The sequence below is a fragment of the Gossypium hirsutum genome, chromosome A01 (genome assembly GCF_007990345.1).
Source record: "Gossypium hirsutum isolate 1008001.06 chromosome A01, Gossypium_hirsutum_v2.1, whole genome shotgun sequence".
NCBI classification, from domain to species: Eukaryota; Viridiplantae; Streptophyta; class Magnoliopsida; order Malvales; family Malvaceae; genus Gossypium; species Gossypium hirsutum.
Genome location: NC_053424.1, coordinates 87,115,658 through 87,134,500, shown reverse-complemented (window position 1 = coordinate 87,134,500; position 18,843 = coordinate 87,115,658). Strand labels below are relative to the sequence as shown.

At 32.9% G+C, this 18,843-nt stretch overlaps 2 protein-coding genes across 2 annotated transcripts; one reads left to right on the top strand and one right to left on the bottom strand.

Moving 5' to 3' along the window:
* Window positions 1-10,124: 10,124 nt before the first annotated feature.
* LOC107935246 (probable calcium-binding protein CML25) lies at window positions 10,125-11,223 on the top strand. Its single transcript, XM_016867818.2, has one exon. The coding sequence runs from the start codon at window positions 10,456-10,458 to the stop codon at window positions 11,047-11,049; it is 594 nt and encodes a 197-aa protein (XP_016723307.1). The 5' UTR covers window positions 10,125-10,455; the 3' UTR covers window positions 11,050-11,223.
* Window positions 11,224-13,130: 1,907 nt separating this feature from the next.
* On the bottom strand, window positions 13,131-13,768 carry LOC121223713 (uncharacterized). The gene has a single exon (XM_041105959.1). The coding sequence runs from the start codon at window positions 13,588-13,590 to the stop codon at window positions 13,348-13,350; it is 243 nt and encodes an 80-aa protein (XP_040961893.1). The 5' UTR covers window positions 13,591-13,768; the 3' UTR covers window positions 13,131-13,347.
* Window positions 13,769-18,843: the final 5,075 nt, after the last annotated feature.

Sequence of the window (18,843 nt, the reverse complement as noted above, 5' to 3'; positions counted from 1 at the left end):
AAAATTTTATTGGTAAAAGATATATGTTTCAGAGAAAATTAACGGCACTTGATTTGGAGTTTCGTAGCTCCAGTTATAAATGATTTAGTGACTGTTGCTCAGGAAGACAGCTTGCAGTGAAATTATGATTATGTGGTAAACATTGACAAAAATTTGTTAATGAGTTGCTTATTATGATCAGTAGGTGTGAAAGTTGAATATATATATTATATTTTGAAAGTGATGCTTGAATAGTTGAATGACTAGTTTAAAATCTTTAAATTTTAAGCTCAAGAACATAGAGGGGCAAATTCGGATAAGAGAAAAGAGAAAGTAATCGAATAGTCGTTGTAATCGTTCAGAAACATTCGAGGTAAGTTCTTAAGTGTTTAAGCTTGATTCCTTTTTATATGCCCAAGAGTTAAATTAACATGGTAAAGGGAATGTAAATTTTATTTAGTTAATGTGCCGAATATGTAATGATTTAAGGCTATAAGCCGATTATGGCTATTATGCTTAAGTTGAATTGGATTTGGAAATTTGATGCACTAAATGAGTGTTACAATGAATAAACTATGCCGTATATGTGCTGGTGGAGATATCACGATTTGTGATTAAGAAAATACTTAAAGGAAACCATGATGTGTATAAAATTATTATTATTTAGTCCTTTGTGGTAGCCGAATATGGCTTGGCACTAAAGTGATTAAATGTGAACTTCGATGAGGTAAACCATTAAAAGTGTGGTGCTCTAAGACTATGGGCTAATACGATATGTGGATTTGTTCCGTAAAGTAAATTATTCAGGTATGCGATGTAACGCCCCTTACCGAGACCGTCGCCGGAGTCGAACACGAGGTGTTAACAGACTTAATTCATTACTTAAACAACTCAAACAATTTATTTTTAAAATTTTCAGTCAAGCTAGCAATCTGCGTCATAATCGCTTAAAAATTCATATCTTGATTTCCAAAACTCGAAATCCAATTCCGTAAATTTTCCCTAAAACTAGACTCATATATCTATTTACTAATTTTTTTCTAGAATTTTTGGTCTAGCAAATTAGTACATTTTATTAGTTAAAGTCTCCCCTGTTTCAGAGTTTGACTGCTCTGACCTCTGTGTATTACGAATCAGATATCTCCCGGTACAGAGTTTCAATGACTATTCCGTTTGTTTTTAATAAAACTAGACTCAATAAGGAATCTGTACATATAAATCATGACTTCTAATTATCTTTTAAAAATTTATGGTGAATTTCCAAATTCAGAACAGGGGATCCAGAAATCGCTCTGGCCTTATTTCACAAAAATTTAAACATCTCATAAAATATAACTCATATACCTGTTTTGTTCCATCCATATGAAAATAGACTCATAATTATTCAATTCAATATTTAATTCATCATCTAATTGTATCTCTACTATTTTTAATGATTTTTCAAACTCGCATCACTGTTGCTGTCTGAATCTATTTTATGGTAAATTTTACTTATTTCATGGTTTCCATGGATTAACTAGCAATTTAGCATACATAACACTAAATATGATCATGATTAGCCATTCCAATGGCTAATCATTACCAAGCATTTCCATACCACTCAATAACCATATCATAAGACCATATATACAAAATGATTATAATGCTATACATGCCATACTCAAAATATACAAGCCATTGTGCCAAGATGGTATACGGATAGTGTGAGTGTGCCTCCGACCGTTCCCGATTTCCGAGCTGGCTTGTCAACACTACAAGGAATGAAAAGGAGGGAGTAAGCATAAATGCTTAGTAAGCTCACATGCAAATAGAAAGTAACACAACTATATACGCAAACATAAAACATCATTTGCATAATCATCACCGAGACATTCATATCACATTTTCATTTATCATCTTACCATATTGTTGTTATATAGAGTTTTCAACCCGAGGGTTAAGTACATACCTGTTCAAAGTATTCATTTCACAACACTTACCAATACGTCCCTTTCATCTTGAGTATTCCTCCATTTGAGTAGAATTTTACCCGTTGAACACATCAGAATATAATTCGGATTCATGGAAAGTTTGCACATAAGTGCCACATATGTAGCCAAGCTACCATGTAACCCGCCCATAAGTGAACTCGGACTCAACTCAACGAGCTTGGGCATTTGTATCCATGAGTGAACTCGGACTCAACTCAATGAGTTCGGATGCCTAGTTACATCTCACGAACTCGGACTCAACTCAACGAGTTCGGACATTTGCATCCATAAGTGAACTCGGACTCAACTCAACGAGTTCAGATGCTCAACCATCCTAGTGACATGTCACTTGTATCCTAATCTATTCTTAAGGTTCAAATGGGCGTTTTCCTCGATCACACATCTTTGCCATCTTCCACGAAATATCGAAATTGATACTTCGGTGATAGTTCATACTCATCAAGTAATTCACATAATTACATATTATTCAACAATAACCACAAAGCATAATATTTCATGATAATAATCAGCATCATATCATATAAACAACATTAAATCGCTTAAAATGACAATTATGTTACTACATTTACACATGAACTTACCTCGTATGCGAAAATGGCTACTTTTACCATTTCGTCCACAACTTGGTATTTTCCCCATTTTAGCCTGAATTTTAGTTTTCCTTGCTCTATCATTTAAAATATAGTCTAATTTGGACTCACATTATTCAAATTGACCCAAAATCATATTTTGGAAAAATTACAGTTTTGCCCCTAAACTTTCGCATATTTACACTTTTGCCCCAAAGCTCATAAATTAAACTTCAGCCTATTTTCTTATGTTTTATGACATGCTGATCATTTTTCCCTTCTATGGTAACATCAAAGTCTCACTCTAACATGTACTTATGACTATTAGGTATTTTTACCAATTAAGCCCTTTTGTTCGTTTTCACTTAAAACCGAGTAGTACAAGTTGTCTAACATAATTTAAAACCTCATATTATATCATAAAAACACCAAAATACACGAATTTCACCTATGGGTATTTTTCCAAATATGAACCCTAGGTTGAATTATTGCTAGCATAAGCTTAATCGAGCTACTAGGACTCCAAAAACGTAAAAATCATTAAAAACGAGGCTAGAACGGACTTAAAATCGAGCTTGGAAGCTTGAAAAACCCTAGCCATGGTTTCTCCTTGCTATATTCGGCCATGGGGTTGAAGATGAGCAAAATTGGCTTTTAATTTTGTATTTTAATTCATTTTACCCCTAAATGACCAAAATGCCCTTACTACTAAACTTTCCAAAAATTCCATCCATGTCCAATTTTTGTCCATAGACTTATAAATTGGTAAAATTGCTATTTAAGACCTCCTAATTAATATTTCAAAACAATTTCATACTAGAAACTTCTAAAATGCAAGTTTTACAATTTATTCGATTTAGTCCCTAATTTCAATTTAAGCACTTTATGCATAAAATTTCTTCACGAAATTTTCACACAATCATGCAATCATATCATAGACCTCAAAATAATCATAAAATAATTATTTCTATCTCGAATTTTGTGGTCACAGAACCGCTATTCCGACTAGGCCCAAAATCAGGATATTACATGCGATATGTACTTAGGCATGTTAAATCGATTAGAATTGAATCATGAATGTGAATTGAGTAGCATAGGTAAAAATGCTTATGACATATATGTGAGTAAGGGTAAAACCATCATAAATTATCGATAAGGATGGGCTATGTGCGGAACCATCTTATAATTGCTAATTTGAAAGGTTGTGTGCGAATCAGTGAGCAATATGTATATATTATATGAATCATGACCTTTTGGTTCTACTTGAACTAAGTTGCGCGATAAATAATTTATGCATATGACTTATAGTCGAATGGTCACTATGGGTTAAGTTTGAATGGTGAAATGGGAATGTGATATGTTGAATGAGATGTGTTAATATATGATTAAATATGCATGATATTTGATGTGTATCTGGGCTTAAAGACCCGCAGGCTTCGTGATGGTAAAATATCCGGGTTAAATCCCGCAGGCTTCGTGCTGGTATTATATCCGGGTTAAATCCCGCAGGCTTCGTGCTGGTATTATATCCGGGATAAATCCCGCAGGCTTCATGCTGGTATTATATTAGGGATAAATCCCGCAGGCCTAGTGCTGGTATTATATTCGGGCCTTCGTGCCTAGCAGGCTTCGTGCCGGTGATGTGCATTCGGCCCTTCGGGCCTAGCAGGCTTCGCGCCGGTGATGTGTATTCGGGCCTTTGTGCCTAGCAGGTGTAATGCCGGTGAAATGATATGTTATGTGAATTCGGTGTTCCTTGTAAGATAAGGGTTTAGCCGAATGTTAAAGATGAAATGATAGTGTATTGTATCATGCTTATATGGCCTAATGGCAAGTAACATGTTGGTAAATATGCAATGTGCTTTTATAATCGAATGATAAGTTTGAAATGAATGTGAGTGAAATGTTATGCATAAGCTATCAAATGTTAAGTGTGAAAATGAGATGAAAGAAAAGTGTTTGAGATGTATAATTATATATGCTCGAATGATGTTAGTACTCAATTCATATGAATATGTTATATGGAACTTGTTGATTTGATTATTCGGGCCTTTGAGCTTAGCAGACTATAATGTCGGTAAGATACTATTCGGGCTTTCGAGCCTAGCAGGCTATAAAGCCGGTGAAATGATATCGGGCCTCGAGCCTAGTAGGCGAAATGCCGGTGATTTGAGAAAAGCCTATGACTAAGGTACCTCGTGCTAGATTGTCAAATGAATACATTTAATACGTAAAGTGGGCCAGGTACGCAGTATGTACTCAGATGTGAGTTTGATTTGAAGGGAATCATAAGTGAGTAATGTGATACGTACGTGAATAAATGTTAAAACTATACCTATGATCATGATACACCTGGCAGGGTGTGAAAGTATGTGAGGGCATTTGATTTAAATATGTTATATGAATTCAGATTAAGTGTGATAAGAATGTTGAACGTGCATTATGCGCTTGTGTATATTCGGCCAGATGGCAATATCCCTAGAATTTGGCCTCTTAAGAAATTAAATAATCGAAGTATAATTGTGTTTATTTGTTTGCATTGCTTAAGACTTACTAAGCTTATGAAAGCTTACTCCGTTGTTACATTTCTCTGTTTTATAGATTGTTGACTTCAGTTACCTGCTCGGGTTGGAGTTCGCCGGAGATATTATCACACTGTCGAGCTCACGTTATCGATGTAAGTAAATCCTGGTATTTCGAGTCTATGGCATGTATAGGGTTTTAATGTTTTGGACCTCGTAAGCTCATATATGGGATAGATAGCATGTGAAAAGAAAATTTTTAAATTGATTGAAATCTTTCAGCACGGTTTTTGTGTGATTGACTGAGTTTAAGTCGGGTAACACCTTGAACCATGTTCCGGTGAGGGATACGGGCGAGGGGTGTTACACACACGACTGTGTCCCAGCCCATGTCCCTACCTGTGTAACTTTCTGACTTGGGTTACACGGTCATCCACAAGCCTGTGTTTTAGGCCTTGTGGAAAATTTAATTTTCAAAAATTAGGTGCAGGATTCACACGACCATGTCACATACCCGTATGCTGGGCTGTGTGACTCACACAGCTGAGACACACACCCGTGTCTCTACCCATGTGACCAATTTTGAACATTCTGTTTCTAAATTTTTAAGATGCTGGGGACACACGGCCAAACCACACGTTTGTGTATATGGCTGTGTGATCAAAATAAGGCCATTTTCCAAGCCTTATTTCTTACTCCTTTTTACCTTGCACCTACATCAATATTTCAATATATTCAACAACCAATTCAAGGAAATCAAACTAATATTCAAGTTTTATACATGACATGTTTGCTCACACTTTCTAGTATTCATCTTACCCTTTTCTAAACATATACTTACCCAAGTGTGATTATATCTAAGTTACTAATCCAAGCATACTCACATTACAAACATGATATAACTTCATGCATAAATATATTAAATATGTCATCACTAGCCATTCCAATGGCTAATTACAACCAAAACATTTATACCAAAACAAGGAGGAGGATAATGTGATAATGTTCCAACCGCTCTCCAACCTTTATGAGCTTTCGAGTACTATAAAACAGAGAAAAGAAAACCTAGTAAGCATTTAATGCTTAGTAAGATCGTATAACAGGAATTTCACTTACCAATAATGTTCATATTAAATAAGCATATCAATAACATGCATCCCATCAATTTGGCTAATTGCCTAACCACATTCACTCAATTAGGCAAGTTAGTTATAAATTTTCTAAATACTTTTCAAATAATAATGATGATGAGCTCATCAGGTAATAACTTTCATATATATAATCCTTTCATATCGTATTTTCACATAACTCATACATTTCCTTAACAAGTCATCTCAAGTTTAGTTTAGACATGTTAAAACTTTACTTGTTGAATTTATTTGAAATATCGATGGATATATCAGTAGTACACTCAAAGTGTACAAAACTATAAATCCGTTAATTTGTATTCAAGGGTACACAATCAGGGCACATAATCAAAAAGCACTCTCTCAAGCCATGTAACAGGATGCTCATGTGAGCCATGTGTCAGGAAGCTTATCCGAGCTAAACAGGAAACTCATAAGAGTTTTAATCAGGAAGCTCATTGAGCTTAACAGGTAACTCCAAAGAGTTATTAATAGGGAGCTCTGGATAGCATAATAGTGAGTTCAAGCGAGCCATGTCAAGAAGCTCGAAAGAGCCTATATCAGGATGCTCACGAAAAGCTGCATTTGTGTCCGCAATAAATTCTGGATCACAATCGATCGAATTGTGTAACAGGACGCTCACAAAGAGCTACGGTAGTGCGCAACACATGTAGGATCACTACCGATCAGGATACTTGTAGGAACTATATAACAAGACGCTTGAGAGGGCTTATAATAGGATACTCGTCTGAGCTATAATGTCCGCAACATATGTAGGACTACAATAAATACGGGAAAATACTGTATCCATCAAATTTCATTATTTATATGGGACTTAACATTTATATAGCTTTATCGATCATGTATTCAATTTCACATCAATGGCATTTACACAATTCATACATATAGCATTCAATTCAAAAATATAAACAAACACAATTTAGTTACACGAACTTACCTCGACACTTGTTTGTATATGGTAATCTACTAATCCGTCACCTTTTCTTTTCCTCTATCTAACTTTTTATTTGGTCTTTCTGGATCTAAATAAATGAATTTAACATAAATTTAATCTATTTCATACTCATTTGAATTCAATTCATTTCCTAGACAAAATTACCATTTTACCCCTAAACTTTTAATTAATTTTAATTTCGCTCCTAGGCTCGGAAATTGAAATTCATACAATTTAATCCTTATTTCAAGCCTAACTAAATTTTACATGTTACAATAACAGCCCATGAATTTCAAAAAAATTATAATTTTTTCATAGGTTTTACCATTTTTCAATTTAGTCCCTAAATCATAATTTCATCAAAATTCTCTTTGTAAAAGTTGTTTATCTATCAACAACCTTTTATTTTCTACCATAAATTTCAAAATTTCAGGATATCTATGGAAAATTTTTCATACTTTGATATCCTTACAAATTAATCCACAAAATAGATATATTAAGCTATTATTAACTCGAAAATATAAAAACTAGTAAAAATTGGACAAGAATGCTTACCCAATTAAGCCAAGAAAGCTTATTTGAATCTTTTTCTCTTTCCTAGGGGTTCCATGTATTTTAATTTGGGGATGAAGATGAAATAAGATGATATTAAACTATTATCATCTTTATTTATTCTAAATTCCAATTTAGTCCTTTGCTTTTTCTAATTTTCCATGGATGAATCATCAAAAAATATCTACTCACTTTTCTTAATGACCTAATTACCATATAAGGACCTCAATTTTTGAATTCCATAGCTATATGATACTTATAACTACTAGAACTCAACTTTTTCATTTTATGCAATTTGGTCCTTTCTATAATTAAACATGTAATAGGTAAAATTATTTTATCGAAATTTTCATACGTCTTTTCTATCATAATGCAGACCATGAAATATGATTAAAATAAATTTTCTTTCTAACTCAGATTTGTGGTCTTGAAGCCACTATTCCGATTTCACTGAAAACGGGTTGTTACAGTTGTTGCTGGTTCGAATTGGATGTTTGAAGGCTAAAGCTGGTAGCTATAGTAGGTGAGTCATAGGTGAGTCCTTAATATCGACTCCTATAAGTCTCTCTAGAATAATCTCTTGTGAATGATGTTGCAGAAACAGTGAATGAGTGCATGAATTATTGCTGAAAATAAGTATGTTTGGAATGTGTCCTGTGAGATATGACTGTGTTGATGTATATGAAACATGTAATGAAGAATGCTTAGGTTAAGAAGATGAACGAGCTTACCTGAATGTGTGCATATTGAATATGTAATATATTATTAAAAATTATTTGGGAGAAATGGAAGTATCTATGAGTGTGGAGAGGTTAAGTTGTGAGTTTGGTCATCGCAGTGGTATATGATGAAGTTCATCATGATAGTAAACGTGAATTCTAATATGTAAATTCTGGAGGATGTCCTTGGCCATGGCATATTTTAAAAAGGGCAGATGAGCCACAATTATCAACTACAATTCTCTGCGTGTCCTAGGGCGATGATGGGCAAACCTCATGCGAAATGAGTTTAGGCAAATTCATTTTGTAAACACGACAAACACCATAGAGTCTGTCTTTTGTAACTTATAAGTTGAATTAAAATTTTGCAAGATTGATACGCTATGTCATGTGCAAATACTATACACTATGTTATGTGAAAATACTTTCCTTTGTTCTTTAAATATGGAATTATAATCAATTTAATGAGAAATGTCTCCAATAAATAATTTTTGTCAATGGTTTTGTGAATTTCGTTAAGTTAATGTGAAGTAATACCCGAAGCCTGGATAAGGAGAATCGGGTCGGGTGGAGGGTGTTAACTTCCGCTATAATAGTAAATTATTTTCATAATCGGATTTTGCCAACAATCGCCTCCTTACAAAAGTCCTCCTCTCAAGAAGATTTTCTTCAAATGATAACTTATGCCCTTTTTGTACCACCAACAAGGGAACTATTAAACATCTCTCCCATGAATGTAAGTTTGCTAGGGCCATTTGGTTTGGTTTCCCTCTCTTTCTTCGCCCTAATTCTCTTAATGTTTCTTCCATCTCCAATTGGATTCTCCAATGGTTTCAATCTAATGACATAAATTCCGTTGATTCAATGAGATTTTACTCTCTTTTGGCATGTATTCTCTCGACCATTTGGAAAGTAAGAAATGAGCTCATATTTCGATAAACTAATCCCAATCCTATTGTTGCCCTCAAAAGGATTAATGATCTTTATCTATCTATACTCAACATTTACACCTCTGACACTCCCCTAGCCATTCGACCAAAGGCCCAAAGATCTCTTGACATCGGAGAATCAACTCGTTATTGAACTCTTTTCTTATGCACAGTATAGGAGAACCAAAATGTCATGATAGACGGAGCAATAATTGTTCAGGATCCCAGGGGCTTCAATTTTATGTTTATCAAAAGTCACAAATTTACAAGCAAGCTCCATGCTAGGATCCTTATTCTATGTCCTATTCTTTTTCCTCTCAAAGCTCATAATATCACTTATTGTAGGCTTCTCAACAAGGATGGAAAATGAGTCAACATTATACTTGGGTGCATGAATGTAGGATGTAAGCTTTAACCAACACTTGAAGACATCCGACAGCTCCTCCATTTGGTCACTATCCAACAACAAACTGCAAATAACTAGCAACACAAAAAAAGAAGCAAAACAATGAGCAACATATGCATCCAAAGTCTTCATTAACTTCTCCTGGCCATAATATTACTTCTTGCCTTTGTAAAAAAAAAAAGGCTATTTTAGTTAATAACTCTTAAAAAACATTATAAAAATAATATAACTTTTAATATTTTCAATTTTTTTTTAAAAAAACCTGTTATAAGCTCAGTGTACTATATAAAATATGATCTATTTTTTAAAAGATAAAATATCATCTATCTAAATATAGCATTTAAAAAGAAAAAAAAAAGTAAAATTGATTACAAAAAAATAGGAAATTCAAATATTCAACTGCCCAACAACATGCTTCCAAGTTCCGTTTTCTCCACAAATTGGGTGTAGTAATCACCGCCTAAACTCCCTCTATAGCAAACCCAGCCAGTAACACATCCCCATTCCCCTCCTCTATATTTAGCAATCAACAATTATCTGCAAAATCAAAAGCCCATTTTTTTCCGTTTCAACTTATAATTCCGTATGGGATGGAATTTCCCTTTGTTCAGTATATATAATCCACTCATCTCATCTTTTTATCTATTTCAAAACCGTTTTTTTATTTGTTGTTGAGTTTTTTATACAAAAAAAAAATCACAATCTAATGGGATTTGGGTCGATTTTCAATAGGAAAAAGAAGCTGCGTTCTAGAAATTCAACTGATTCTCCAACTGTCTCTTCAAGTGGATCATTGTTTATTCAATCTCCCGTGCGAAATTTTACCCAAACCCAACTCCAAGAAATCGAAGAAGTGTTCAAAAAGTTCGATGCGAATGGAGACGGTAAGATCTCAGCCTCCGAACTGGGTTCCATTATGAAATCACTCGGTCAACACCCCTCCGATGAAGAACTCCACAACATGATCAAAGAATTCGACGCCGACGGTGATGGGTTCATAAATTTCAACGAGTTCATCGAGTTGAACACCAAAGGAGTCGACTCGGAAGAGGTTTTGGAGAACTTGAAGGACGCTTTCTCGGTGTATGACATTGACGGGAATGGTTGGGTTTCAGCTGAGGAACTCCACGAGGTTCTTAAGAGCCTCGGAGAAGAATGTTCGATCGCAGAGTGTAGGAAGATGATAAGTGGAGTCGACAATGATGGAAATGGGATGATTGATTTCGAAGAGTATAAGGTTATGATGATGGCTGGAGCCACCTTTGTTTCCATGGATTCTAAGAGAGATGTTGCTGTCTAAATCAACTGATGCTCTGGTTTTTTTTTTCTGGGTATCAATCTGCTTATTCCATAGCAGCAGCTTGTTTTTATTTTTATTTTATTTTTATTTTCTTATATTGGTCTTATGAATTTGTGTATATTTTGATTACTATCAACTTCTCTTTCTATGGAATTTAATGGTTATTTTGGATAATTCTTGTATGTTCAAAAAAATACAATCATATCAACACTAACACAAATTATTAATATATCAATATTTATTTATATTTATGTATTGTAAATCGGATTCAACTATGCAGTTAGGTATAAATTCAATGTCGGCAGTCTCATACAGGGCATTACAGTTGTGTAGGGGGAAAGTTTCAGATGGAATCCACAGCGATGCTTCCTCTGGTTGATATGTGCAAACCATAGCTCCAATCAAATGGCTGAAATCCGCACCAACAAGATGCTAATTAAGTTCATGTCAATTAGTGTTTGATGAAATGCCCAAGTGGGACATTTTTGCTGTCAAATCCATATGATTACACTGAGCTCAAATATGATGCAGCTCTTATGGATGCTGCAAGTGCAACAGTCAAATTTTAGTGGCTTTGGTGTTGTCTACTGTTTCCAGGTGCATGGATTGGATGGAGCAGTCCAACCGAATATTGGACGGAGATGTTTTGACAAGTCTCTTGGTACTCTTATGGTATCTTTGGAACACTGGTAACAATGAGGTGCTCTTTGGCAAACAAACCCCACCGCTTGTGGCTCTTGATTATACAAGAGAATTACAAGAAGAGTTCCACATTCATAATTTGACTAAACAGCTAGCCTTGCCCCATTGCCGAAGACAGGTTAGATGAAGGCATTGGAGGGACAAACTTTGAAGATCAACGCAGATGCCTCCTTCGTTGCAAGAGACCACGCATCGGGCATAGGCGTCATGACGGGCTGATCCTAGGCAGGTGCAGAAAGAGATTAGCTGAGATGATTGATGGTAGCATGGTGGAAAATGATGCCATCATTTGTTGGGCTAAAACTTGGTAGAGATCAAGGTTTTGATAATATTATAATTTAGTCTGATGCTTATTGTATAATCTCCAACTTACTAGTTTCTGTGAGGAATTATCTTTACTGGGCCATATTCTTGGTGAAGCCATAGCTTGCTTTCACATTGTCTATAAGCTTTTAAAACATTTGTATTCACAATTTAGAAAATTGATATTTGGTATCATACCATAACATGTTTTTAAAAACTAAAGCAAAATATTATGTAATACTATAAATACTATTTTTATTATATTATTTAAATATTATATTATGTAATACCATAATGTTTAATTTAATTCAAAAATAATAAATTAACAAAATGTTTAATTTAATTCAAAAATAATAAATTAACAAAATTATTAGAAACAACTTATAACATATTTAAATATTATATTTAAATTTATTTTTTATTTTATTAATACATACCATTAAGTTGTGAATTGCACGGGTTGACCGCTTAGGTAATAGGGTGATGCATTGTGTTAGTCTTGAGGCTTAGTGGCTCACTTGATACTCTTTGGTTGAATTACCCCTTCAAATATCCATGATGTTGTAATGGTCGATACTTAACTTCATTGTACTTAAAACATATTTTGTCATAGAAAAATTGAAAATGCATGTGTTAAGCACATAATCATGTTGGAGACTTGGAGTAACATAGTGTACAAGGATGCTTATAAGAGTGTTTTAAGAGTTGTGCTATCTATAATCGGTGTAGTGACCTGATTATAGATGTCATGATAGATCTCATAAGGAGGCTGAAGATCCAAGGAGAACCACCACGAGTTTCTTATGGTATGGAAACGGTAATTACAGTTTGCTCCTTCTTTGGCACTTGGTTCTGTTTCTTGTTATCACCCCCACACATCAAATCTTTTCCTTTCGGTTTAAGTAATTGACTTGTTTTACCTGGTGGTTAGATTTGGTGCATCCGTTGCGGTGTCTGCCCTATATATTTTTTTATGTTTGAGTAGGAAAAGAGGAGTGGGTACCAAAAACAGAGAGGTGATTTGCTATAAACCAAACTGTGTTCCAGAAACAGAGGGAGCTTAGCTGGTTTAAATGTTTAATTCAAACAAGAAGACCTTTTAAGTTATTAATTAATATAGGGGAGAAACAGAGGAAGTGTTTTCTCCATAAACATATCCACAACAGATAGATCCATAAACAGGGGCGTGATTAAAAAAGAACAGAAAAATCCAATCTAATCCTAAAAAGCTGTTGGTGGGTATGAAAGTAACTATTTCCTCTTACTTTTGCTTCTACAAGGTGATGGAAGTTTCTAGGAATGGCCAACAGCTATAGGTCTTTCAGCTAATCCGAGAGGGGAACGGGAGCGTTGCCTGGTGATCTCCCGAAGCACTCGTCTCATATCAGCTTGTTGCAATGACGGGTGCTTGATCTTCTCAAACTCTCGCTTTATCTTCATCACTTGGCTATGAATTGGGACGCCTTTATATCCATCTTCATCTCTTATAGCTGCTTTGTTGTTGTTGTTTTCATGGTTGATCTTCTTTTGCTCCATATTTGTAAACCTAATTCGCACCCTCTCTCTCTTTTTTTTTTTGTTTTTTTTATTTGGCAGATTTGCAAGTTGCAAATGCTGCTGCTTCACGCCCAAGGCCTTGTAGTTGTATACCTGTTTTTTTTTTTTTGGAGGGGGGAGAGTTTGAAGGGTTTATATATATAGGGTGATAATACTGAAAATGACATGATTTCTTCATGAATAGCGAGGAAAAGGAAGCTGTTTGGCAAAGGGTATGTAATTTTCGACACTTTTTTGTTTTTATTTAAAATGAGTATAGAAGTCTCTTTTCAATACTTAATTTTGTTAGCTTTCCCAAACTACCCCTTTTAGAAGACGTGATTGTTTTTATTATTATTATTTGTTTCAATGACTTGCGGGATAAGTAGGATCGTATACGGTTGATTTCGAATTTTGATACGGTAATTGTGAATGATTGTATATAGATTGTATAAATTAATTTGAATTTGAATTTGAATTTCTATTTGATTAAATGTGTAATTGGAGATATAAATTAAAATTATAAAAATAAAATTTTAATTATAATTCAAACATATATACGAATACGATATTTTAATTTAATTATATAAATTAAAAATAAATATTTATATTTAATTTTATGTTAGATATATATAATTATTTTTGTATATAATATGTAAACATCAAATATTATTATATTAATAGTAATAATAACTTCTAAATTTAGTGACAAGAATATTTGTGTTGTAACATTATAATTTGAATATTTTTACCTCAATTATTAAAAAAAGATAATAATAATGATTTGTGAGAATTAAATTAAATAAAAATTATATATCTAAAATTCACATATCAAAATTTAGGCAGTTAATATTATAGCGATGGGACCATCGTCCCATAATTAGACTAATGGCTATAAAGCTTAACGTAACTTGGGGTACTTGATGTAACAAAGATTAGGCAAATGGATATTTGGGACGTTAAAGGTAAAGGTAAAAAACATGGCATATTACCTACACTCCATCATTGCTTATTCAGCAGCCTTAATTCAAAAAGCTAAATGTAACGTTGATTTTTCATTTTCTAATTAAATTAAAGGTTGTTATAAGATAGGGTCCCCCATTGCATCTTAATCTTAAATTAATTGGGACAACACCCAAATTTTCCACATTCAAAGCCACGACAGAGCTGTCCTGTCCAAAGCCAAACGCTCTTCCACGCGGCATTTACTCAATATCTGACGAAAATGACTCCATGAGAGGAAGTTTGGCTTTCATCTTTATCACGTTTGTTTCATTTTACATTAATAGTAAGATTGGAGGTTTAGAATTTTTTTGCCATTAATATGATCAAAACAGGTAAAATCATTCAAGTTAATTTTTATAATTAATTTATACCAAGATTTAAAATTCCTTTATCATTAAGTTAACATTTATTTTTTATTTTTTTAAAAAAAATTAGAGATAAAGGGTATGAGTTGTTTATTAATTATTGATATCAATGAGATTTAAATTCGAGTTTTAACGCCAGCAGCTACTCGTTGCGTGAAGCATGAGTATGCCAAGTGGCGTTTCAGGATTTGCTTCGTCTATAACTAATAAATATCCACTTCAGATAAAAACAGAAAAGAGCAATTTTTCTCTTGGAGTTTTGAAACCCTCAATTAAGTTTTTATTTTTTATCCGTCTGTTTTATGCGAGATTTCAAAATTTTAGAGTTTAATAAATTTAAAGGAAAAATAAAAGATTTGACTTAAAAATTCTGGTAAAATAATTTTAAAATCAATTAAGTTGTTAGTCAAAATTTATAATCACTTAATTTCTTAATACAAAATTAATTAATCAATCATAAATTGTGAGATGGTAATGGTTTCTTTTACCTTAATTAGTGGTTAAAGTTTGATTCTTATATTAGGTACGATACAACTTTAAAACTTGTGACTAGCATCTACTTTTTTAATGCACTTACAGAATGCGGTGAAGTAATTTAATATTTGTCAATTTTAAAAGTGAGCAACCAATTGCTCTGATTTTAAGGGCTTAATTGATTTTTTAATTATTTAAGCTAAAAGGTACTAAAACATTATAAAAAAATTTAGAAATTATAAAAATTTAAAATATATATAGTAAAGTAATAGAAATTTATATTAAAATTATTAAAACATAAAACATAAAACTGTTTAAAAAATTATAAAATTTATTAAAAAATAAAAAATAAATTTTTTTTATTTTGGAATCTTTAGTTTCAAAAAATAAGGAAATGATGAGTTTAATGTGCGATGATGATGATCAAACTTGTATGGAGTGTTAAGTGAGAGGTTCGAATGACAATGAATTTACAATATATTTGGCTAGTTAGGCTAGAATAGAAGAGGAATTAAATATATATTCAATGAGAATGAAATTGAGACGTAATAGGTATTATGTATTTTGGTTGACAAGAATGTAATAGATGAGAAATAGTAGTACATTATTTGGTTTATTAGAATGGTGTTAAGGAATATGTGAGGAATAAACAAAAAAATAAATGTTAATTTTACTCTTGAGTTATAAAATAATATTTAATTAACTAAATTTTATTTAGTATTATAAAAATGTTTAATAATACCTTAATTCAATAATATTTTAATGTTATAAAATGTTAAAAATATTATTTTAAAATTAATATATTAAGATCATATAATATTTTTACTATTAAAATTATAGAATAATATATTAGTTTTTAATCATAATAATTTTAATAAACTTTTAAAAATATTATGATTAAAAATACACAATATACTTTATATTAATATTATTAAATAATAATGAAATTTTTTATTTAATAATATATTAACATATAGAATATATTTAAATATATAATATATTATTATTTTAATCAAAATATAAACAACCAACTTTTTCCTCTTTCCTCCATCTATTCTTTTCATTTTATCTCTTTCTCATAAGTTCACCATCTCCTCGTATCTCTCCGCCTCCTTCATCTTCAACCCTCCTCTCAAAAGAAATTACAAGAAACCCTAACATTTTCATATTTCAATAACAGTCACTGTCTGTCGTCGTTGCATAAGCCTAGAGCATCCCAACATTTCAACTCTTTTGATAAATTCAAAGAAATTTTTGCAGAAATGAAGAAATAACTAGGTTTATCCATATAGACACTTCGACCTAGTCGAGGTGGGAATATTTATCGGATGATTTCTTAGGGATCTCATAGAGAATGAGATATTATCCAAATTAACCACATTAGGAACTTCACAATAGAACGACATGGAGGAGAGAAGGAATTGAACTTTAGACATGGTTCGATCGATGTTAAATTAGTTGCAACTAATAGTCTCCTTTTGGGGATATACTTTACAGACAAATTGCTATATTCTAAATGATGTACCAACTAATGCCGCACATAAAACTCCATACGATTGGTGAAACGATAAGAAGTCAAGTCGTACGCATTTAAAGGTTTGGGGATGTCTAGCCCACGTGTTGGATAGAGATGCAAGAAAGTGGGATTCACAGACGGACTTATCCATATTTGTAGGATATCTTTAAGGAACAGACGGTCGTTTGTTTTATAACCCGAAAGAGCAAACAATTATGGTGTTGACTCATGCTACCTTCCTCGAGGAAAGTTACATGAATGATTTAAAACCTTGAGGTAAACAAGTACTCGAGGAACTTTGGGAAAATGTACAAAACCCTATAGTAACGGTTCAAAAACCAACTCTTAATAGTAGACATGCAAATGGTCAACAACATATGGAGCTTCGCCGCAGTGGGAGGGTTGTTGGAAAAAATCCAGTTTGAAAACGATTTTCTTGTATAGCGGAAAATTAAAATTTTAAAAATTAAGCTAGCTTGTGATATTTATAGCAATAAACCTTAACCGAATTCGTACTTGTGTTTTTGGCTTAGTGAATGTTCGTTGTTCCCGGCTTTCAACCAAATGATCTTCTCTGCTATTCTCATACCACGAACTACTTCAAGTGTAGGCTCGAACCAATTGAATCGAAACACAGAACTAGAAAAAGTTTTCTCTCCATTTAGGGTAAAAACGAAAATTCTCTCTTCTTAATAGAAACTGGTAGAATTGTTATTCCAGAAAAATATATGTAATAGTTGAGAATAAATTCTCTCCATTTTTCGGTGGAATAACAATATTTCAAAGTTGTGTTCATAGCTCTACCGATGCCATCTATTTATAGGAAAAGAAGGTAGAACCCTTATTGAGTTGAAGTGGTTTATTTCAAATAGAAAAAAAAATCCTGCTTAGAACAGGACTAGGGTGAACGACACACCCTAGTATTCCTACTAGGGTTGCTGGCCCCTTCATGTCCATAAGGGGTTTTTGGGCCTCTTTCACATCTAGTCCAATTACGAGTACGTTTTGGGCGTTTTTGACCCAATACTCTGTAATGTGATCTAAACTGATTTAGTTTTTTATTTTCAAAAATAAACTTTAATATTGATATATAGAATAATTTTCTCATCCCTATTTTACCCTCAGCAAAATTTTATGACGGTTTTACCCCTAGTAAAATTTTGATGATTTTACCCCTGGTAAAATTTCAAGAAAATATATTTAGTATTTCACAACTCGACATGTTCACTATGACCGACTGATTTATTTTCATTTTCGGGCTTCAAAATAATCCAAAAATATAAACTTGTTCTTTTGATCAATTTTTAAGTAATCCAAATAGGATTGCAAATGGATCATTTCCATTTCAATTTTTGATAACCCACATTCATTTCCAAATGGTTCTATTTCTCTATTTTGGAGAAAACCATAATTATTCCTAAATGTTTCCTATTTCTATTTTCCTATTGATTCTGTTCATTTTTATTCAAACACAAAATTCATTTCTGGTTTCAAAGAGCTAGCGGATGAACCGATTAGACATATATAGTTGAGGTTCAAATGATTTATAATTAAGTTCTAGCTTTTTGCCTATTAATTATAAACTCATTTATTCACAAGGTCATTCCACTATAGTATCATAATTGAGCAATCCCTAATGACATATCATTACGAAAGCAACTACTTAGTGCTCGTCCAATGACCTTGTCATAAGCTTGTTACCCTTATAGGATATCCTTGATCTCTTTGGGATAATATCCATTCTCCCAATATGATCCTACTTTATCTCATGGTAACCATTACATCTTCCTTTATCAAAAGTCAATAATTATCAAATAGTGATCAAGTCATCCATCATAAAGACGGACGACCTGTGACCACGTTTACTTTTCATCAAACATGTAATGCCAATGA

Coding starts and splice junctions, on each gene's coding strand:
- LOC107935246 (XM_016867818.2), top strand. CDS start 10,456: ATGGGATTTGGGTCGATTTTCAATAGGAAAAAGAAGCTGCGTTCTAGA.
- LOC121223713 (XM_041105959.1), bottom strand. CDS start 13,590: ATGGAGCAAAAGAAGATCAACCATGAAAACAACAACAACAAAGCAGCT.